Genomic DNA, 24183 nt, shown 5'->3' on the forward strand with positions numbered 1-24183 from the left:
GTCTGCATAATTCTACTGAAACTCTTTTTATCAGAATGATGCGTAGATTGCCAAATGCAGAGGTTATTTTTCTGTTATCTATTTAGCCTCTCAGCAGTGTTGGGTAATGTTGACTATCACCTCTATAAAAATTTTTGTCTTCTATAAAATAGTAGAAAATATACATATTGGTCTCCGTCCCCAGTTGCTGGCACAGAGTTCCTAAAACCTTTGTAATTTCCTAAATGATAAGCGCACTAAGAGCATCTTTTGTTCTACTATTTAGTTTTTTACTCCAGTTCTTGACAGAGCTTCCTTTTTTTTTTTTTTTTGTCTTTTTAGGGCCGCACCCACGGCATATGGAGGTTCCCAGGCTAGGTGTCCAGTCGGAACTGTAGCTGTGGCCTATGCTGGATCCTTAACCCACTGAGCAAGGCCAGGGGTTGAACCCATGTCCTCATAGTTGCTAGTGGGGGGTTGTTTACTGCTGAGCCACGACGGGAACTCTCTGATGGAGCTTCTAAATCCCCTGGGGTTTCCTGGGTGGTAGGACTTTTTTTTTAATGAGGTGATACCTGGTGGGTTTCTGGAGGGTCTGTTCACTAGAAACACTACACCAAGTTTAGAAGCTTCAGAACTTTAGAACTTTCAGAAGCTTTAGAACTTTCAGCCTCCCTTCACCTCGGGGAAGAGGAAAGGGGCTGGATATTGAGTTAATGTTCAATCATGCCTTTGTAATGAAGTCTTCCTAAAAATACCAAAAGGACAGAGAGCTTCCGTGTAGGTGTATACTTGGAGGGTGGTGCATGTCACCTTCGCAAAGACAGAAACTTCCATGCTCGAGACTCTTCTAGACGTCACCCTATATATATCTCTCTCTCTAGCTCTTTATATCCTTTATTATATGAAAAACTGGTAAAAATATGTCTCCTTGAGTTCTGTGAGCTGCGCTAGTAAAAGATCAAACCTGAGGAGGGGGTCATGGGAAGCTCTGATTAGTAGCTGCTTGGTCAGAAGCCCAGATGACGATCGGGACTTTGACAGCTGGCATCTGAGGTTAGGAGTGGCAAGGACAGCCTTCTGAGACTGGGTGCTTAATTTGTGGGGTCTGTGCTATATAACTCCAGTTAGTGTTAGAATTGAATTGAATTAATTATAGGACACCCATCTGGTGTCTTAGAGAACTGCTTGGTGTGGGAAAAAAAACTCACATGTATGTAGAGATCAGAGGCATTAGAAGTGAAGTGGGGAGAGGAGGGCAGACACGCAGGGGCGTTTTTCCCTAGGTGGCTTCTATGACTTCTTCCGGTTTTCCTCCGTCTAGTCCATGCTTTCTCAGTTTCTTTTGATGGTTCCTATTTTGTTTCATGTCCAAATATTGAAGTGCCTCAGGGCTTGATCTTGAGACCTAATTTCTTTTCTAGTTGTACACTTTCCTTCATACCATAACCCTTATAGCAGTGCTGGTGAGGCCTGATGCTGTGTCTATCTCAACCTCTCCCTAGAATGCTAATTTCACATATATACCCACCTACACTTTATGTGTCTCTTTGGATCTACAATTTCAACTTTTCAAAGCAAAATGCCTTTCGCTCCTTTACCTACCTCCCCCACCTACCCTATCTTCCTTATCTAAGCTCTTAGTACCAACCAGTTCCTCAAATAAAAAACCTTAAGTGTTTTCCATCCTTGATTACTGCCTCATCTCAGTCATTTCATCCAAAGTTCTATAAATGCCGCCCATGCAGTATATCCCCAACCCATCAATCTCATTCTGTCATCCCAGAGTCATCTCTCAACTAGAACATTGTAACAGCCTCCGCATGTGTCTTTCCTTTCTTTCCTGCTATTCTTCTATAATCCATTCCAGTTTAGAAACTGGAATCATCTTTGAAACACTTAAAATAGATTTCCTCTCTCTCATTTAAAATCCTCCATTAAAAATCTTCCCATTGCACTCTGAATAGGATCCAGACTTCTTATCCTGTCTCAAGCGATCTGATTCCTGCTTATCGCTCCTCACATTGTCATGCCCTTATTCCTTTTTGTCCATTGTGTTGCAACTACATTGACTTTCCTTTGGGACTTTAAATAAGCAAAATGTATTGAATCACCTCAGAATCTTTGCACCAGGTCTTCCTTCTGCTTTTTCTGATCCTCCCATGACCGAACACTTTTTGTATTGACTTGTTAGAATAAATGTCACCTCAGGGAGAGCTTCCTTGACATTTAAGGTAGCAATTAGATTACATTAACCCAATTTATTTTCCTTATATCACCAGCATTATCTGATATTTTCTTGTTCACATATTTGTTTCTAAGTTTATTTTTGTCTCCCTTTAGTAGAATCTAATTTCCATGAGAATAAGGTCCTTGCCTATTTCATTCACTGCTATATTTCCACTACCCAGTATAGTTTCTGGCATAATACAGACCTTGAAGCACTCATTGAATATGTAGGGGTGTGTGTGTGTAATTAATACATTTATATGTTTTCTAATAATTCTCTTTTTTGTGTTAATATATAATACCATTATTTCTTTATTAGGCTTTTATGTGCTTTTGGGATAAGCTCCTAAGGCCTGACTGTCAGTTGGAGAAACAGTCAAGTAAAGCAGTGTGAATCCACAAACACAGTTGGGAAGTCACATGCATGTTTCTCTTTCTGTATAGAGACTTACTTTTTAGCTGTTATGTTTACTTTGCAATACAAAACATGCATGCTATTTAAAAGATGTTTTAATCCACAATTATGTGCTAGGAACTTCAAGAAATACAGATCAGAGTATCCCATTTCTTTTTGTTCTGTTGAAGTTAAGGGTGATACTGGTTGATGGAATTGTTTTATTTTATTCCAGTTGGTTAGAAGTAAACTCTGAACATCTTATGGAAAGGGATTACGAATCATCCTGTAAAATATGGAGTGGAAGTGAGATGCTCTCAAATTTACACAAAATGGGTATCACCACTGCTACTTTTCCCATTTTGCAGGTAAGATTTTTTTTTTCTACCCATGAAATTCATTTAGTGAATTAGAAATGATTTAATAGTGAATCGTTAATCCAGAGTTTTTAAAAAGGTAACAATTTAATTGTTTTAAAATTTTATTATGTAAGTTTGATCATCTTTAAATGATAGCATAAATTTTGGATGAAAAAGTAGCATTGTTAGTTTGAAGAAAATAATGCTTAAAGGAATTAGTTGCTTTGTTTAAAGCTAAAAGAAATCAATATTGGGAGTTCCCAGGTGGACTAGTGTGAGGACTTGTGCTTTCCCACTGTGGCCAGGGTTCAGTCCCTGGCCTATGAACTGAGGTCCTACATCAAGCCTTTGTATGCTGCGGCCAAAAAAAAAGAGTATTTTTAGGTTGTAAATGAGTTTTGTCAATTATAAAAGTTAAAAATTTAGAAAACAAAAAGATCAGAAATTCATGTATCATTCTCCTTAACTTAGAGGTTATAATGCTGTGTATATAGCGATCATGGTGGGCTATGACATTGTAATCCAACTTTTGTGAATATGTACTTTTTTTTTTTTTTTTTGGTCTTTTGTTGTTGTTGCTATTTCTTTGGGCCGCTCCCACGGCATATAGAGGTTCCCAGGCTAGGGGTCCAAACGGAGCTGTAGCCACTGGCCTACGCCAGAGCCACAGCAACGCGGGATCCGAGCCGCGTCTGCAACCTACACCACATCTCAGGGCAACGCCGGATCGTTAACCCACTGAGCAAGGGCAGGGACCGAACCCGCAACCTCATGGTTCCTAGTCGGATTCGTTAACCACTGCGCCACGACGGGAACTCCTGAATATGTACTTTTGTACATTTTCCTGGATAGAGACTTACATACTGTTCTCTAGAGTGTTTTTGCAGATGAGAATGTTTTTCTTTTCTCTTTTTGTTCTCATTTATTTATTCAGATTAATTGACTTTACTTTTTAAAGCAGTTGTTTTAGGTTTATAGAAAAATTGAATGGAAAGAACTCTCGGAAATGCCCCCTCCCCCGCTGCAGATACTGCAAATTCTCCTATTATTGACATCTTGCCATAATAGTACATTTATTACAGTTGAACCAATATTATTACATTATGTTTAACTAAGGCCATCCTTTATGTTAGGGTTCACTTTTTGCATTGTACAGTTCTATGAGTTTTGATGAAAACAATCACGTATCAACCTTTATGTCATACAGACTACTTTCATTGCCTTAAAAATCTGTGTTGCATTTATTCATCCCTTCAACACACCTTATTTCCTCTGATGAACCTCTGGCAACCACTGATTTTTTTTTGTTTTCTGACCTCTGCCTTTTTTTCAGAATGTCACATAGGTGTAATGACATAGCATGTGGTCTTTTCAGACTGTCTTCTTTCACTTAGCAATATGTACAGTTAAGGTTCCTCCATGCCTTTTGTGGCTTGATAGCCCATTTCTTTTATGTACCATAGTTTGTCTGTCCATTTTCCCTGCTGAAGGACGTATTGGTAGTTTCCAAATTTGGGCAATTGTGAATAAAGCTGCTATAAACATTTGTGTGCGTGTTTTTGTATGGATATACTTTCTTCTCATTTGGGTAAATAACTCAGGGGGAACACAATTATTGGATGATATAGTAAGACTATGTTTAGTTTTGCAAGAAACTGCTAAACTATCTTCCAGAGTGGCTGTACCATTTTACATTCCAGCCAGTAGTGCTTGAGAATTCTTGTTGTTCCACACCCTTGCCAGCATTTGGTGTTGTTACTGTTTTGATTGTTACTTATTCTGATAGGTATGTCTTAGCATCTCGTTGTTGTTTTAATATACATTTCCCTGATGACATATGATGTGGAGCACCTTTTCACATGCTTATTTTCCCAAAGTATTTTATTTGGCAAGCTATCTCTTCACATATTTTGCCTACTTTTTAATTGGGTTGCTTGCTTATTGTTGAGTTTTAAGAGTTCTTGGTGAATTTCGTGTACAAGACCTTTACACATGCAAGGTATGTGTATGCAAATATATTCTCACAGTCTGTGACTTGTTTTTTTTATTTTACTAATGGAGTCTTTCTCAGAGCGTAAGTTTTTAGTTTTAATAATGTTCACATTTCTTTGATGGTTCCTGCTTTTGGTGTTGCATCTAAAAACTCATCACCAAATCCACTTATCCAGATTTCCTCCTATCTTTTCTTCTAGAAGTTTTGTAGTTTTGCATTTTGCATTTAGATCTGTGGTCCATTTTGAGTTAATTTTTGTGATAGGTATAAGGTTTGTCTCTAGATTCATTTCTTTACATGTAGATGTCCAGTTAATCTTTCACCGTTTGTTGAATAGACTATCCTTTCTCCATTGGATTATCTTTACTCCTTTGTCATTAATCAGTTGATTGTATTTGACTGTATTTGTGTAGGTCCATTTCTGTGTTCTCTATACTTTTCCATTGATGTATTTGTCTATTCCTTAATCAGTACCACACTGTCTTGATTACTGTATCTTTATAGTAAGTCTTGAAGTCGGGTAGTGTCAGTCCTCTGACTTTGTTCTTCAGCATTGTGTTGGCTATTGTGGGTCTTTTGTCTTCCTGTATAAACTTTGGAATCAGCTTGTCAGTATTGCACCTTGTTAAAGAGAAAACTCTGAATACTAAAGCAGTAAGAGATACTGTGAAAAATCTTATATTTGACAATAAAATATGTGCTCAATGAAAATAAAATGGAGAAACAGTTAAGACATAAATTTCGATATCCAGTTACGCTGTGAAATAACACATGGGAAAACATACTTTCCTGTTTTCTCATTATGTTTACTCTTCCATCTGTATTAAAACTTATGAGCCACATAAAAACTGCCACAGCCACAGCAACATCGGATCCAAATGGCGTCTGCAACCTACACCACAGCTCACGGCAATGCCAGATCCTTAACCCACTGAGCAAGTCCAGGGATCGAACCCGCAACCTCATGGTTCCTCGTCAGATTCGTTTCCCCTGCGCCACGACGGGAACTCCTCTCTCTCTCTCTTTTTATGTCAGTAACTTTTATTTATTTTTTTTTAAAGATTTTTATTTTTTCTATTATGGTTGATTTAAGCGTTCTTGCTTTGAGTTGTTCTTTTAATTTGCTTGTCATGTTGTCATATTATTCTCAGCATCAGAGAACTCGCTAGAAATAATTCAACCATGTAAGTGGCCTATCAAATCTTTTAAGCTGCTTAAAAACTATTTGATATATTTTTATTTAGTTCTTTGCTTTTGAAGGGCACTGAATAAAATCCTAATAGTCCAAAAAAGTAATAAACTTATTAAATGAGTAACTTATTATTTAAATGTCTTTGAATAGAATTTGGGAATATATGGGAATTCAAAACATATTATTAGTACTTATGTATTAATAATGTTCAACTAAAATTTCAATGTATATTTCATTTGGATTTTATTGTAGTTTTAAGAATTTTGTTTTTCCCCTCTTTCCCTCCCCCTCAGTATACTTAATAGGGTAATTTCTTATAGGGACATTTATTTGCTATCCTTCAAAAAGAAGAAAAAGTCTCATCAATTCATGGTAAAGAAGAGGCAGTAGAAATACCTATTATTAGTGCTTCAACTCGAGTAATGCTCAAAGGACTTTTTATGGTACTTGACTATCTTTTTAGGCAAAATAGCAGGTAAGTGAAGATATCTGCTCTGTAGTTTTCCTCTTAAAGTATTAGTCTTATTGGGTGCCAGCATGTACTTAATACCTACAATTTTGATGTGTGTACATGGGATAATCATAAACAAGTGGTATAAATACTGCTCTTGCTGGTACAGACTCAGTCAATTAATAATAATATTACTCTGTTAATGAAAATGAGTATTGTAGTCAGTAAATAAATACATTTAATTAATTCCACATTAAATTTATGGTCCTTCAGGACTAAATTTAAATTTTCTGTCAAGTATAATTTAGATGTTTCTCCCAGTGCCAGAAAGTCTGTTATTGCATAAAGCCTCTATTTAGTGAAATGTGGGAAATGAAAAGCAGTCAACTCCCCAAACACTGCTCCTTAAGTTATAGTACTACCTGCCTCCAGTATTTTTTTTTTAGTGGGATTTTTAAATGGTAAAATATATATAATATATAAAATTTACCATCTTAACCATTTTTAAGTGTACATTTTATTTTTTTGGTTTTTAATTTTTTTTTCTTTTTATGGTCACACTTGCAGCATATGGAAGTTACAGGCTAAGGGTTGAATTGGAGCCATAGCTGCTAGCCTACGCCTCGGCCACAGCAGCACAGATCCAAGCCACATCTGCGACCTACACCATAGTTCATGGCAGTGCCAGATCCTTAACCCACTGAGCGGGGCCAGGGATCAAACCTGCATCCTCATGGATACAACTGAGGCTGAGCCACAGTTACTGCCAAGCCACAATGGGAACTCCCAAGAGTACATTTTAATAGCATTAAGTATATTCACATTTTTGTGCAACTATCATCACTGTCAATTTCCAGAACTTTTTCATCATCTCAAACAGGAACCCTGTACTCATAAAACAGTATCTTCTATTTCTCTCACCACAACCTTTAGTAATTGTGTCTTACTTTCACCTCTGTGCTTGCCCTTTCTGGATGTCTCATGTAAGTGGAATCATACAGTACAATGTTTTCAAGATTAGTCCGTGTTGTAACGTGTCATCCTTTTTAATGGCTGAATAATATTCCATTGTGTGTATACACCACATTTTGTTTATCCATTTTTATATTGATGGCCATTTGGATTGTTTCTTTTGCCTCCTGTAACTTATGTTGCAGTGTACATTGATGTATAAGAATCTGGTTTGAGCTCCTGCTTTCAATTCTTTTTTTTTTTTTTGCCATTTCTTGGGCTGCTCCCATGGCATATGGAGGTTCCCAGGCTAGGGGTTGAATTGGAGCTGTAGCCACCGGCCTACGCCAGAGCCACAGCAACACAGGATCCGAGCCGAGTCTGCAACCTACACCACAGCTCACAACAACGCTGGATCCTTAACCCACTGAGCAAGGCCAGGGATCGAACCTGCAACCCCATGGTTCCTAGTCGGATTCTCTAACCACTGAGGCATGATGGGAACTCCCCTGCTTTCAATTCTCGTAGATGCATATCTAGCAGTTGAATTGCAGGATCACATGGTAATGTTGTATTTAACTTTTTGAGGAACCAACATACTATTTTTCACAGCAACTGTACATTTTAGACTCCCATAATTATGTACAAGAGTTCCCAAATTCTCTCCATCTTTGTCATTTTCTGTTTTTTGTATACTAGCCATGCTAATGGGTATAAAGTGATATATCCTTATGATTTTCATTTACATTTTCATAATGGCTAGAGATGTTGAGCATCTTTTCATGTGCTTATTGTCCATTTGTATGTCTTTATTGGAGATGTGTCCACTCAAGTCCTTAGTCCATTTTTGAATTAGAGGTTTTTTTTTTAATTGCTATTGTTACGTTGTAGGCATTATTCTGCGTGTTAATCCTGTATCAGATACATGCTTTACAAGTATTTTCTTCCATTCTGTGGGTTGTCTTTTCACTCTCTTTGTAGTATTCTTTGATGCACAAAAGTTTTTTTAATTTTATCGAAGTCCATTTTGTTGGGTTTTTTTTTTTTTGTTGATTGTGCTTTTGCATCCAGTAAATATGGTCAAATTTGATGTCATGAGGCTTTCCCCTTGTGTTTTCTTCTAAGAGTTTTATAGTTTTTAAGCTCCCAGTGTTTTTTATAAAATTCTTTCCATCTAGTACAGGGTTCCTGACTCGAACTTTGAGTTCTAATCTCTCCAAGGATAAGATTAACAGTCAGTATTATTTTGAGGACATGGTAGAGAATGCCACATTTTAGTCTGTTTGCGGCTAGGATTTATAGCTTCATTAAAAGAAATTAGGAGTCACCATTGCAACTCAGAGGTTAAGAATCCAACATAGTGTCCACGATGACGCGGGTTTGATCCCTGGCCTGACGTAGCAGGTTAAGGATCTTGCACGTAGGTTGCAGATGTGGCTTGGATCCGGTGTGGTGGTGGCTGTGGTGTAGGCCTGTAGCTGCGGCTCAGATTTGACCTCTAGCTCAGGAACTTCCATGTGCTGCAAGTCCAGCCATAAAAAGAAAAAAAAGAAAAAAAAAAAAAAGAAGGAAATTATAAGCTGGATAAGATCACAGAGATCATCTGGTTTAGTACTTTCACTGAAAATAGATGACTGCTATCCAGATTTTAAAGGAAGTTAAAAATTTTATAATCAGTTTCCTGAACTTTCAGTAAAAATTATCTTTCTATTTTCTCATGCAATAAAAAAGTGTAACCCACTTTTTAGTTTCTCTAACAGTAATACTGTTATCTATTTTATAACTAATGCTATAACATAGACTGCAAAGAGGTCTGGAGTAGGAGTGAGGAGGCCTGGATTTTAATTCTGGCTCTGCCATGATTTATGGAATGTTTGAACCTAGGGATGGGAAGTGATAAAGGGTGGATAATTAGATGATATCTAATCTCTGTAAGGGGGGGTCGACTCTAAAGTTTAATGGCTTATTTTCTATCAGAATTACTGAATTTAATTAGTGGTAGGGGTTGTTGGTGGGGGACAGTTTTATCTAAAGTTTTGCCATCTAATTACCATTTTATTTTCATTTAGGTTTGCAGATGATTATAAAGTTGCTATTCAACAGACTTATTCTTGGATAAACCAGACAGATATTTCAGATAAAAATGTGTTCTTTGTTCTACCAAAAAATAAGAAACGTTTACCACAGAAAACAGCAGTTCGTGTGCTGAATTTTTGGTGCTTAAATCCAGCTGTGGTAAGCTAATTGTGCTATAAAAAAATCCTGTCTTCTTGTCCAGTGACAATATTTAAACGAATGTGTTTGACTTTCTAAAGATGATTTCATGTATCTAATGTTGTTTCCTTTTAGGCCTTTTCAGACATTAATGGCAAGGTTTGGAACATTGTTTTGACATCTGGGACATTATCACCAATGAAATCCTTTTCATCAGAACTTGGTGTTACATTTACTATCCAGCTGGAGGCTAATCATGTCATTAATAACTCACAGGTTAGTTTTTTTTTTTTTAAAGGCTCTTATTAGTCTTTTTACCTCAATATAGTTGTCTATAAACAAATTAAAAGGTACTTGAAGTACTAGCAAAAAAAAATCCTGATAGGAAATTTACCATTTCAGTTTTAGAATAAAAGAAAATTTGTCAGCAACTTCATAGTGTCAACAAAAGGAAATACCAATAAATAGCATTCTTTCAACCCACTGAGTAAAAATATACACTTTAGATACAAGACAGTATTGCAATTTCTCCTTTTAAATAATTAAAATTTTTTTTTTCTTTTTTTGTCTTTTTAGGGCCATACCTGTGGCATATGGAGGTTCTCAAGGCTAGGGATCGAATTGGAGCTGCCACTGCCAGCCTGCGCCACAGCCACAGCAACACAGGATCTGAGCCGAGTCTGTGACCTACACCACAGCTCACGGCAATGCCAGATTCTTAACCCACTGAGCAAGGCCAGGGATCGAACCCGTGTCCTCATGGGTACTAGTCAGGTTCGTTAACTGCTGAGCCATGACGGGAATTCCAAATTTAAAATTTTTGTAATGAAAATTAAAACAAAAAGTCAACTTTCTTTAACCATAATTTCTTTTTTTTTGTCTTTTTTGTTGTTGTTGTTGTTGTTGTTGCTATTTCTTTGGGCCGCTCCCACGGCATATGGAGGTTCCCAGGCTAGGGGTTGAATCGGAGCTGTAGCCACCAGCCTACGCCAGAGCCACAGCAACGCGGGATCCGAGCCGCGTCTGCAACCTACACCACAGCTCACGGCAACGCCGGATCGTCAACCCACTGAGCAAGGGCAGGGACCGAACCCGCAACCTCATGGTTCCTAGTCGGATTCGTTAACCACTGCGCCACGACGGGAACTCCCTAACCATAATTTCTAATTGTATAGTTATTTATGTGTTTGCCTTTTCCATTAGACTAGACCTCATTCTTATTGGTACATCCCCATCCTTCCACTCCACCTAGATTAATACTTGATATTACTTAGCAAGTGTCCAGCACGTCTGAATATCTGAAGTGAATTAGAAGTATTCTTGTGAGCCCTGTAACTGACCATTTTAATTTTTTATAACAATACTATATAATTGTTACTTTAGTTTTCCTCAGAATGTTTGAATTGTCATTTGTCAATCTGCCTTCTGTTTCTTTTTTTTTTTTTGGGTTGCATCTGTGGCCTTTGGAAGTTCCGAGGCTAGGGGTCAAATCGGAGCTACAGCTGCCAGCCTACACCACAGCCACAGCAATGTGGGATCTGAGCCACATCTGTGACCTCCACCACAGCTCACAGCAACCCCGGATCCTTAACCCACTGAGCAAGGCCAGGATTGAACCTGAGTCCTCATGGATACTAGGCGAGTTTGTTACCGTTGAGCCACAACAGGAACTCCTGTTTCTTTTTATGAAGTAATTTAAAGTGGTTAGCTGCATGCTTGATAATACCACCTGTGTGCCTACTACAATTCTAGTTCTTTATAAAGCTATAGTATTCAACCAGGGAGTATTTGTGGGAACTATTAGGTTGAATGCTAAACTCCTATGTAACTAAGAATTGTGCTTATCAAAATGCCAGCATGCTCCTGTTTAGAAACATTGCTACAAGTAAAAGGAAAAATAAATGTTCCGCATTTTCAAGTTTTCCTTAGAGGGTCAAATATATATGAGAACATTCAGCATATATTTTCAGCATAGTTTGTAAATTGAACATGTATTTTCTTTTTAAAAATATTTATTTTTTAGTTAAGTAATGAATTATTATTTTTTTTATTTTGTTGGCCACCTCGTGGCATATGGAGTTCCCAGGCCAGGGATCAGATCTGGGCCACAGTCATGACCTAAGCTATAGCCTCGGGACTGCTGGATCCTTAGCCCATTCTGCTGGGCCGGGGATTGAATGGGCATCACGGCGCTCCTAAGACCCCTCTGATCCCATTGCGCCACAGCAGGAACTCCTAACATATATTTTCAACTTTCTGTTTTTATGAATTTGACTATTTTAAATACAAACTACTTCAGGTAAGTTGAATCACAAGGTGTTTTTTGATTGTTTCACAGATTATTTAGATCTGGGTGAATGTAGAGGAATTGCACATAATTGTAACATTTGGTGGATCTGATTTTCTGTGACTGTGGATCTTTGAGCATCAGTGAATTTGTGAAACAGTCGTTCCTGTCATAGTTAATTAAGTCTTAGACTTACCTATAACAGATCATACGAGCCCTCATCTCTATTATTTTGGATTCATTTCTGATTTATTCATTTGTTCTCATCATCCACCAAAATTAAATCTATATAGAACTAATTAAAGGTAATATTTTTAAAAACCCAACAGTTTAAAAATAAATATTCTCTAAACTCGTTCCTTGATCTTTTGACATACACGTAATTAAAGCTCCCAACTAAATGGTAGTTTGCCTGCTTCATTTAAGCATAACTCTAATACTGACATATTTATTTTCTAGGTTTGGGTTGGCACCATTGGGTCAGGCCCCCAGGGTCGCAATCTCTGTGCCACCTTTCAGCACACAGAAACATTTGCGTTCCAGGATGAAGTGGGAGCACTTTTGTTATCTGTGTGTCAGACTGTGAGCCAAGGAATTTTGTGTTTCTTGCCATCTTACAAGGTAAGGGAATATTTACTATTTCTTTTGCTTTTAAAAAATCATATAAGATTACCACGATAAGCTTCGCAGGATCAGAAGTAAGACGGGAATGACAGTTTTCTAAACATCATATATATTTTACTTGTTTATCGATTACGATACCACCTGATTATTCTATCACTGTTTTACTTGCAAGTCTATAAGACTAAAGGTCTTCAAGAAATGTTAGTTATGTAAGAGGGCTGTTTTCGTGTACGTGATATTTATTATTAGGGTGGCTGGATATTTTTATAGTTAAAGGGAAAAGAGCATTATTTTTCATTTTGATAAATTATGCTATTTGAATGTTCCAGTAATCTGAATCTAATGTAAGCCTTTCTTTGTTGCTCCTCTATTCTGCTTCAGGTATTTGGCTGGAAAAAATTTTTTTGCTTTGTTTTTAGAGTTGCTCTGATTTTTAATAATTTCTTCAATTCAGATGACTTATATAGTATATTTTAGTTCTCATATTATCAAAACATTAAACCACATATAATTCCTGAGAGTGAGATCATGCTTTATCAAAATATAAGTGAAATTCCAATGTAGAAGGGCAGCATTCCCCCTTTTTTTTTCCATAGGTAGTTAGTACATGTAAAGACAGTGGCACAAGTCATATATTCGAATGGCGGTATTGATACTTTTGACTCTCCCCCTGTCTTTCTATCTATATACATATTGCTGGGGCCTGAATGTGTCCCCCCAAATTTCATATGTTAAAATCCTAATCCAAGATGATGATGTTAGAAGTGGAGCCTTCAGGAGATGCTTAAGCCATGAGGGACCCTCATGAACAGGATTAGTGTCTTGTAAGGGAGGTTCCACAGAGATTCCTTGTTCTTTCCATCATGTGAAGACACAGTAAGAAGGCACCAGCTACGAACCCTTCCTGGGCCCTCTCCAAACACGACCATGCTGGTACCTTGATTTTGGATTTTCCAGCCTCTAGAACTATAAGTTATAAATTTCTGTTGTTTATAAGCTCCCTGGTTTCTGGCATTTGTTTACAGCAGCTGGAATGAGCATAACACACATACTTTATTAGTCAAAGATCCAGTAAATTAATTCTCCTGTAGATAAATTGAAATAATTACTTTCAGAAGAAATTTAAGCAGGTAGGTTGTTTTATTAAGAATATCTAAAAAAAATGGACATAAACATATAAAAAATTCTTTTTTGGTAGGGCTGCCCCCACAGCATATGGAGGTTCCCAGGCTAGGGGTTGAATTGGAGCTGTAGCTGCTGGCCTACGCCACAGCCATGGTAATGCCAGATCCAAGCCGCATCTGCGACCTGTACCACAGCTCATGGCAATACTGGATTCTTAACCCATTGAGCGAGGCCAGGGAGCAAACCTGTGTCCTCATGGATACTAGTCAGATTCATTTCCACTGAGCCAGGATGGGAACTCCTAAAAATTCTTAATACAAAGCAATATTTATTCTAGAGTATAAACATCTACACCAAAAGTTATGTTAAGAAAAACTAATAATTAAGCCTGAAGCTAAAGAAAAGCAAGATCTCAACACATGAAGAGAAAAAAAAAATTTTTTTTTTTGGAAGAGAAAAGTTTTATACTTTCCAATTACAGTTAAAAAAATTAGCCAGGAAATGCCCAGTAGAGTAAATATACAATTTCATTTTTTGTTAGGCTTCAAAGATATGGTGAAAATAATTTTTTGTATGATAGGAAATGGTTTGATACTTGTTTTTTTGGTCTTGTAGAGGAGAACCAAATCTAATTTAAAGTTATTTAAATGATATAATTGTCATTGAAAAAGTTACACTGGAAAGGAAAACAATCTTTTGTTCAGCATGTACCATACCTATTGGTACCTGTATTCTCAAATGATACAATTTTTATTAGTTAGTTTCAGTAGTTGAAAAAATATATTCTAATTATTAATGTGCTGAGATGACTTATATTGCCTGATAGAAGGAAAGTACTCTATAAATGGAATATCACCTCCTACTTCAGCTTATCCAAACTTCAGTTCCTCCTCAAAAAATATATATAATAAAAGAAGAATTCTTATGTGGCTTAGTAGGCTAAAGATCCAGCATTGTCACTGTTGTGGCTCAGCTTGCTGCTATGGCACAGGTTTGATCCTTGGCCTGGAACTTCCACATGTGGGCACAACCAAAAGAAAAGAAAAACAGCTATATATAGAAAAAGAAATGCCAAGGGGATTAAAAGAGCACATGAGAAAAATTTAAATGTTACAGTAAAAAATATCTACTTAACACAAGAGAGTGCAGTAATGGAGGAATGGGGGTGGGAGAGATACTATATAGAAAACAAATAGCAAAGTGGCAGATGTAAAAACTACCTTCTCAATAATTACATTAAATGCAAATGGAGAAAACATTTTAGTTAAAAGGCAGAGATTAGCAGAATGGATTTATATGTATTTATTTATTTATTTTTGTCTTTTTAAGGCCACATCCACGGCATATGGAGGTTCCCAGGCTAGGGGTCTAATCACAGCTGTTGCTGCTGGCCTATGCCAGAGCCACAGCAATGCCAGATCTGAGCCACATCTGCAACCTACACCACAGCTCACGGCAACACCAGATCCTTAACCCACTGAACAAGGCCAGGGATCGAACCCACAACCTCATGGTTCCTAGTTGGATTCATTTCCATTGCGCCATGATGGGAACTCCCTGGATTTTTTTTTTTATGATCCAACTATATGCCATCTATAAAAGATACATTTTAAATTCAGAGATAACAAATTAAAAGTAAAAGGAATATCATTCATTCATAAACAAGTATAAAGTATTGATTCATCTTGCAACACAGGTGAATTTTGAAAACATTATGCTAAATGAAGCCATACACGAAAGGCCACGTACTATATGATTCCATTTATATGAAATGTCCAGAAAAGGAAAGTTCATAGAAGTAAAAAGGAGCTTAGTGGTTATGAAGGATTAAGGGAAGATAGGAATGGAAAGTGACTGCTACTGGATAAAAGGTTTCTTTTAGGAGTGAAGAGAACGTTCTGGAATTAGATAGTGGTGACAGTTGTACAACTTTGTAAATATACTAAAAACTTCTGAATTCTATACTTTAAAAGAATGAATTATGTGGTATATGAATTATATCTCAAACAAAATGTTTCTTTATAAAAACCAAAAAGAAGAAAACTATTTTGAGACTAAGGAAAAAATATTTTTTAATAAAGAAAAAATAATCAGAGACTTCTGAATTTTCAAAAATTCCAGGTTTTGAAAAAATGTAACATGAATCAAAATGAGTAATTACGAGGGATTATCTAAAAACTATCAATTAATAAAACTTTTCCCCTCTGTGCCAGAATATTGATTCTTCAGAAGCACTGCTTCTACTTTAAGCATATATATTTTTTAATTGTGAAGAGGTAATTGTTCTCAGTATTACACACCAAATTTTCAAAATTTCTTATGTCTTTAATCTCATATACCTCGATAAATAAATTTTAGTATGGTAATCACCTCCCACACAGGGGGGAAAAACCCATATATTGTGGATCTTTTAGACCCATGTAATACAATTATATGATATGAAAATTCTATGCCAAAGTAACACTTAAGTATGTGATGTTTATTATAATAAAACTTTAAAATTTTACTTAAATTTTCACATATTTAGAAAATATACTTTTATTATAAAGCCATGTCATTTTTAAGATTTTTTTGTTGTAAGACAAGGTGAATATACACTAAAAATGTATCTATGGTAAAAAATCAATAGCAATGCTAGCAAAAATAACTTCTGAAAATGAGTATCAGGATCAATCCAGGGTATTACAGATTATCAAAAAGTAAAATTTACTTAGAAATATAAGATGCTTTTGGAGTTTCCCTTGTGGTGCAGTGGAAACAAACCTGACTAGTATCCATGAGGACACTGGTTCAATCCCTGGCCTTGCTCAGTGGGTCAGGGATCCAGCGTTGCCATGAGCTGTGGTGTTGGTCACAGAAGCAGCTCGGATCCCGTATTATTGTGGCTGTGGTGTAGGCCAGCAGCTGCAGTTCTGATTCGACCCCTTGCCTGGGAACCTCCATGTGCCGTGGGTGCGGCCCTAAAAAGACAAAAAAAAAAAAGATTGAACCAACACATTATATTAGCCTTTTGTCTGTACCATTGTCAATTCTTTTGTCTTTTTGTTGTTGTTGTTGTTGCTATTTCTTGGGCCGCTCCTGCGGCATATGGAGGTTCCCAGGCTAGGGGTCGAATCCGCAACCTCATGGTTCCTAGTCGGATTCGTTAACCACTGCGCCACGACGGGAACTCCCCATTGTCAATTCTTACACAGTACAATGACTAAAGTTATTAAATGTTATCATGTCATCTTTTTTTCATTTTGAAGGGGTTTTGACTTTGGGTTGTGCAAAAGGTATGAGAGCTTATGTTAGAATTTATTTTGGGGAGATTTGGGGCATACAAATTTAATTTTTAAAACAAACATTGTGGTGGCAAAAGGTTTTTCCCTGTTAGGTCTAGATAATTGCAATTCATGATTTACTGAAAACTTTCACTGAGAGAAATAAAATAAATTTCCTTTTGTTATAAACTGCAACATTTGTGTAGGATAAAAATCAGTAAATTGTCATTCTAGATCTTTCCTCCCACATTTCTTTCAGAGCCTTCTAAAGTTACTTAATATTGTAATAGTTTCAAGAAGAATACCATTCATCCACTATTGTAAATTTGATTTTGACTCCTATTGTCATGTAACTAGTGGCACCACTGCTTTAGAGCTCTCCAAGAGATCATTTTTATGGGTAGAAGAGTTTTTACACTCTTTTATGGATAGAAAAGTTTCCATTAAATCATTTGGAAAAGAGACTCTCTGGTGCCACATAGCAACTTGGATCATTTTATTTGTACATTGTAGATTTTCTTTTACATCTTTATGAGTAAAAACCATTTTCCCTGAGGGAGCATTTTGCATTCAACACTGAATGTCAGATAAGGAATACAATGCAAATGTTTCTATTCAGTCTCTGGTTATAATTTTTTAAGTATTGTTTTATATTAAACTTGTATATTGAGAAATTTGTAGTGCCACTAGTTTGACATTTCTCATTTTTAAGCTATATTGCATTTAAAGGAGAAACCAAATTGTTCTCTGTAAAACGTTTTTCTTTTTCTTTCTTGCTTTTCCTTTCTCTCTTTTTCTTTCTCTCTCTCTTCCTTCCTTCCTTCCTTTTTTGATAGGTAAGTAGATTTATTGAGAGATTGTGGGCCATTTCAGAAGGCAAGACTGGCCTGAGAGATATACATTCCATAGATAGAATGCAGTCCATCTCAAAAAGTGAGGGAGCAGCCTCTTTTTTCTTATTTAGACACAACATTTCAGTAGAATATGTATTTGCCTTATTTTAAGTAGTCACCCAAGCTGTTTAAGGAGCAGTTTTTCCACCATGTCAAATAAAAGGAATCTTTGCGGTGTTGAAGCCTTTGGGATCATGATAGGGAGGTTATAACATCTCTGAGAAATTAGGTGTAGTTCTTAAGAATTCTGCCCTTAAAATTAAACAACATTCATTCATTTGTTTATTCCTTCATTAATATATTCATTTGACAAACATGCATTGAGCACATACTACATTCTGGGTTAGTATGTCAAATAACCTGGCTAAGGTCATATGTTTAATTAGTAAAAGTAATTGCTTTAGAACTCTTGAATTTCCAGTCTAATACTGTCTTCATAATATCATTCTGGAGTTTGATATATGAAATATAATTGATCTGATAAGTATTCATTTGAACTATTTTTATTTAGAATATGCACATGTGTACAAATACCTATATGTTGGTATATTTCAGTATTTATATTTGCTTTGCACATTTTGTTACCTTTAGGAGATAGACATAAGAGCTACCCTGGGAGTTCCCATTGTGGTGCAGCGGAAATGAATCCAACTAGGAACCATGAGGATGTGGGTTTGATCCCTGGCTTCACTCAGTGGGTTAAGGATCCAGTGTTGCCATGAGCTGTTTGTAGGTCGCAGACGCGGCTCGGATCTGATGTTGCTGTGGCTGTGGTGTAGGCTGGCAGCTGTAGCTCCGATTAGACCTTTAGTCTGGGAACCTCCATATGCCTTGGGTGCAGCCCTAAAAAGACAAAGATTAAAAAAAAAAAAAAGCTGCTGTGACACTGCCTTAATGTGTATGTGATGAAATATTCTGAAAAATAGTGGCATAATTGAAAAGCAGCTATTTAAATAACCAGTTTTTTTTTCTTAATTTTATTTTACATGCATGCATATAGTCATTTATATTCTTTGTCTATAATAACATGTATACATTTGTGCCACTTCTGGCTCCAAAACTTTACAAAAATATATTGGTTATGATTTTTTAAGTGAAAAATCTAGGGAGAATAAGAACAGGGAAGTTAAGATTAAACTAGAGTCAAGGATGGCCATGTTAGCTAGTTTGGCACAGATCAAGGATCAAATAATAAGTTTAGAAGCTGAATTCATTCAAACTTCTTGGGTATCCCTCCTCCCCAACATTGGTTCTAAACTATATTTTTCTAAGGATAAAAGCATAGTTATGGAAAGCACTTTTAGGGTAGTAACAGAAAAAATGGTTAAATTTAACTTACAATTAATTTGCTAAACATTTCCATGTTGAAGCAATTTATTTGAACTTGATTGATATTGGTTAGACAAAGTTGGAGGCTCCAGGCATTTATCTTGGTTACAATCTTTAATGTCCATCTGTAGTTAATCTTTGTAACAGAGACCAGTGGATTTTTTTCTTTTTGGCTGACAGTTTCAGATTGGCAGTTTTTTGATTTGGATATCATCAGGTGGAAAATTACCTTGATGCAATGGTAACCTCCACATCGGCTTACCAAGCAGGCTATCCCAGAGGTACTAGGGACAGAGAAGCTGACAAATTAAGATGTTTGAATCACATAGAGTTTTTGTTGTTGTTGTTGTTACTGGTTTTGTTTTGTTTTATTGTGCTTTTTAGGGCCATACCCACGGTACATGGAAGTTCCCAGGCTAGGGGTCGAAATGGAGCTATAGCTGCCAGCCTACACCAGAGCCACAGCAGCGTGGGATCCGAGCTACGTATGCAACCTACACCACAGTTCACAGCAATGCTGCATCCCCGACCCACTGAGTGAAGGCAGGGATCGAACCTGCATCCTCATGGATACTAGTCAGATCCGTTTCCACTGCGCTGCAGCGGGAACTCTCTTGAATGTCATAATTTATTTAAGAAAATTTAAAACATACTCTTAGAAGTAAAAAGAAAGAGTTGAGTATAAGTTAACACATTTCGAATAGGGTACAAGAGGGTGGAAGAACCACATTACCTACATCCTGGGTGAAGCAGTGTTCATGTGTCTCCTCTTTCATCCTCTACCACATCAGCAGTCCTTGCTGATACTGTGGTTACAAAGACTAGAAAGGACTTTGAGCAACATGGCCCAGTAGATAGAAGGTGCTCAAGGCTAATGACACAACTTTATTAAGGAAAAGCTGTGCTTGGCCACAGCTGTAAACCACCAATTAGCCTGCTGAGCAACTATGGCTTTTATTTGCCTTTCTTGGGGAGAGGATACATGGGGCCAGGATGGGTGTCAACAACAGGTGGCTGAATTGAGATTTCATGAATATTGAGTGTTTCATGTGCCTCAGTGGAAGGTTAGAGCCCATACCAGTGCCTTGGTATTTGCCTTGGTACAAAGTACAATTTCTGAGGGGTTTTTAGAAGTAATATCTGCTTCACTTACCTGGTTTAGATAGTGTTAGCTTGAAGATGGTGTAACTAGGAAGTCATGGTAACATGACAGATCATGAGGGGAAAAGAACAAGGAAAAGATTCTACAGATAGCAGCTTAATGGAGAAAAATCTACAGCTTATGTAGTTTTTTTAAAAAATAGAGTTTGGGGGCTCCTGTTGTGGCTCAGTGGTAACGAACCTGACTAGCATCCGTGAAGACTTGGGTTCCATCCTTGCCCTTGTTCAGTGGGTTAAGGATCCAGTGTTGCTATGGTGTGTGTTGTAGTTGCGATTTGGATCTGGCATGGCTGTGGCCGGCAACTCCAATTCAACCCCTCGCCAGGGAACTTCCATATGTCATGGATGCGGCCCTAAAAAAAAAAAAAAAAAATGAGAGTTTATTTTTTAGAGCAGTTTTAGGATTGCACCAGAATTGAGTGGACAGTACAGAGAGCTTCTGTACTAGTTCCACACATGCATAGCCTGTGACATTGTCAATATTCCTCACTAAAGTGCATTATTATACCGATGACCTTATGCTGCCACATCATTGTCACCTAAAGTCCTTAGTTTAAATTAGGGTTGCTCTTGGTATTATATATTCTAAAATACTTATACAATGAGTTTGTATAAGTGTATAATGACATGTTTCCACCATTACAGTATCATACAGAGTAGTTAGTTACCCTGCCCAAAAAATGTTCTGTGCTCTGCCTATTCATTCTTACCTAACCCCAACCCTTAGCAACCACTGGTCATTTTACTGTCTTCATAGTTTTGCCTTTTTCAGAATGTGATATAGTTGGCATCATAGCTTTCTCAGATTAGCTTCTTTCACTTAGTTGTATGATTTAAGTATCCTCCATGTCTTTTCATTGCTTGGTAGCTCCTTTCCTTTTGGCATGGAATACTTCTTCCATTGTCTGAATGTACCACAGTTAATTTATCCATTTACCTACTGAAGATGAATAGAGTTTTGGAATCTGGTTCTACAGTAATGTGAATTACATAACGCTACCGAACCCTACCCTTAATGGTTACGATGGCAGATTTTATGTTATGTATATTTTACCAAATTTCAAAATTTATTTTCAAAAGTGGGTCTTATTTTAAGTCACTAGGTTTGTGGGTAATTTGTTAAGCAGCAGTAGTGTCCGTAGTGTTGTGTCTGCTTGAATCCACTCCCTGACTTTTTTGTTAGTGTAGAAATTTTATGCTCTCTATCCAGCTCAAAAGTTTATTCTGTTAAACCATCTTTAACCCTCAGGCAAAAGTTTAGTCACTTTTTCCTCTGACTAGCTGTATATATCTATAATAGCACTTAACACATTGTATTTTAAGCATTTTTCTTTTGGGTCTTCTCCACTAGATTGTGAAGTGTTTTTTCCAAAGCATTTCACCGTCAAGTTTTATAGCAACAGGTTTACAGCAGATTCAGATGGGCAATATGTGGAGGTAGTAGCTTTTAGGTAACACTGTAGTAGTTTGTTTCTTCTTCATTTTCTTTTCTCAGTCTAGGTCTGCCTTAGATTCTAATAGTGCAGGTGCACTGACCTCATTCGGTTTACTTTAATTAGTTTTTTAACAGAGGGATAGAAAATGAGTTGCCTTCCCCCCTTCTTTTTCACACAGTAGTCAATCTACTCAGGTAAGAAATGAAACATAAACGAATTTGTGTGAATAAATTTCTTTGTTCATTCACATTTAAGCCGACACTCACTAAGCTAATACTTCTTGAGTCTAAAGTGGCAAAACTGGGCAAATATGTACATTTTAGTGAAATGGCTACATCAGACATTGATGAACCAACTATGTTGATCAACAGAAATTCAGAATTCATGTTTTAAAGAATTAAGAATTTGTTCCATGCATAAATAGCTATTGGGTTCTTATTATTTTCAAGAGATTTCAGTGAAATAGGTGAAGAAATGTATGAGTTATTCCTGAAATTTACTTTTACTTGAAAATTTTTACCATGTAAGTATTCTGTATTTTTATTAAAATGTATCAATAAGTGACTCTCTAAATAAGCATATTAGTCTCTATAGCACAGTTCTAGCATTATCATAGTCCTCATTCTTGTAACAAATTTATGAGAGCGAATACTCCAAGTTAGAGACTGCAGGACCTTTCATTTCCATGTGAATAGTCAACAACTATACGCAGTCTTACTTTCACTTCAGGACAGTATTCCTACGTATTATTCTTCCTACTCTATTACTGACTCCATGTATGTTCATTGAAATCTTGATCCTGAACCATAACCCAAGCCTCTCGAGATACCACCAGATAGCTAGACTATAGCATGTTGTCTCAATAGAAATTAATATTTCTGGTTTTCTCATATTATGTTTGAATATGGTTAAGAATTAAGGATATACCCATTTTTACTGAAGTTTAAAATGTTACGAAAATACACTACAATTATTTTTCATTTTTTATTACTACTTAAAAGGGACTGTATTATTCCTAACATATGCCACCAATGGGTACATATCACCTGAGTAAAAGAAGGCAGACATTTCTTAAATATTAGTGCCTCATGAAATGAATAGGAAGAATCATCGTCAGATGGAAAAATATGGCAGGTTTTACCTATGAAATAAATTATGTGAAAAAGATTACAAAAGATGGTAGTCTGTTTAGGCAGGCCTATTAAAGCATTAAGACTTGAGTACTGGCTATTAAAGTGAGTAAATGGCAATATTATAAAGTTAAACACATGCCAAAAAACATTTTCCCGCGGACTGGGATTGTAACAATACCATTAATGAGGGCAAAGAGGTCTTAATGCAATTTGCACTTTCTAAAGTTTCAAAAAGAGGCTTTGAGTTAGTGCATTATTAATGTACTGAACATCTGGAACTGTGTAAAAGCCATAGACGTTGAGCAAGCGCAGGGTTTCCCCACTAGGTTGCATTGTAACTTACTGCCTCCCTAGTGAGATACTGGTTTTAAGAAGTTTGAAAAAGTGAAATGACAATATCCAGATAAGGCATAAACATTCCAAAGTGTCTTTTAATTTGTGAGATCTGACTCAAAAAAAAAAAGTTTCCAAAGTTACCAAATCCAAGTGATGTGAACATTAGTAGATTAAATTATCTGTATCACTGTTTGCAGACTAGTCTCTCTGTGTGTGAATAGTATTTGCTCTTTATCAGCTACCTATTTTATAACAGAGATACCTCGCATTTTTCACACACACACACATATATGTCTTAAAACCTGAGAGATGGTTCTGTGTCAGTATACTTTTCTCTAAGTTATTTGATTTTTTTTTGTCTTTTGTCTTTTTGTTGTTGTTGTTGTTGCTATTTCTTGGGCCGCTCCCACGGCATATGGAGGTTCCCAGGCCAGGGGTTGAATCAGAGCTGTAGCCATTGGTCTACGCCAGAGCCACAGCAACGCGGGATCCGAGCCGCGTCTGCAACCTACACCACAGCTCACGGCAACGCCGGATCCTTAACCCACTGAGCAAGGGCAGGGACCAAACCCGCAACCTCATGGTTCCTAGTCGGATTCGTTAACCACTGCGCCACGACGGGAACTCCTAAGTTATTTGATTTTTAAGTGCCTAGTTAGGATACTTAAGAAAATTTAAAAAGTTGAAGTATGTGTGTATTTAGTTGTATGAATTTTATGGCATGGGGGAAGTACTTAAGATGTGTAGATGTGCAGTTTCCCTTTTCTTAATTTTTTAATTTTAATTTAATTTTGGGGGGGGAGGGTCTGCGGCAAGCACCGGCTTGATCTGAGA

The 24183-nt window shown here is 36.8% G+C and overlaps 1 protein-coding gene across 1 annotated transcript in view; it reads left to right on the top strand.

Moving 5' to 3' along the window:
• BRIP1 (BRCA1 interacting helicase 1) overlaps positions 1-24183 on the top strand; it is a 136392-nt gene that overhangs the window by 55419 nt on the left and 56790 nt on the right. Inside the window, 5 exon segments of the mRNA XM_047758601.1 lie at positions 2838-2970; positions 6467-6621; positions 9618-9783; positions 9898-10038; positions 12509-12670. Of these exon segments, the coding sequence (XP_047614557.1) occupies positions 2838-2970; positions 6467-6621; positions 9618-9783; positions 9898-10038; positions 12509-12670 (757 nt within the window).

Source organism: Phacochoerus africanus, chromosome 14 (genome assembly GCF_016906955.1).
Source record: "Phacochoerus africanus isolate WHEZ1 chromosome 14, ROS_Pafr_v1, whole genome shotgun sequence".
NCBI classification, from domain to species: Eukaryota; Metazoa; Chordata; class Mammalia; order Artiodactyla; family Suidae; genus Phacochoerus; species Phacochoerus africanus.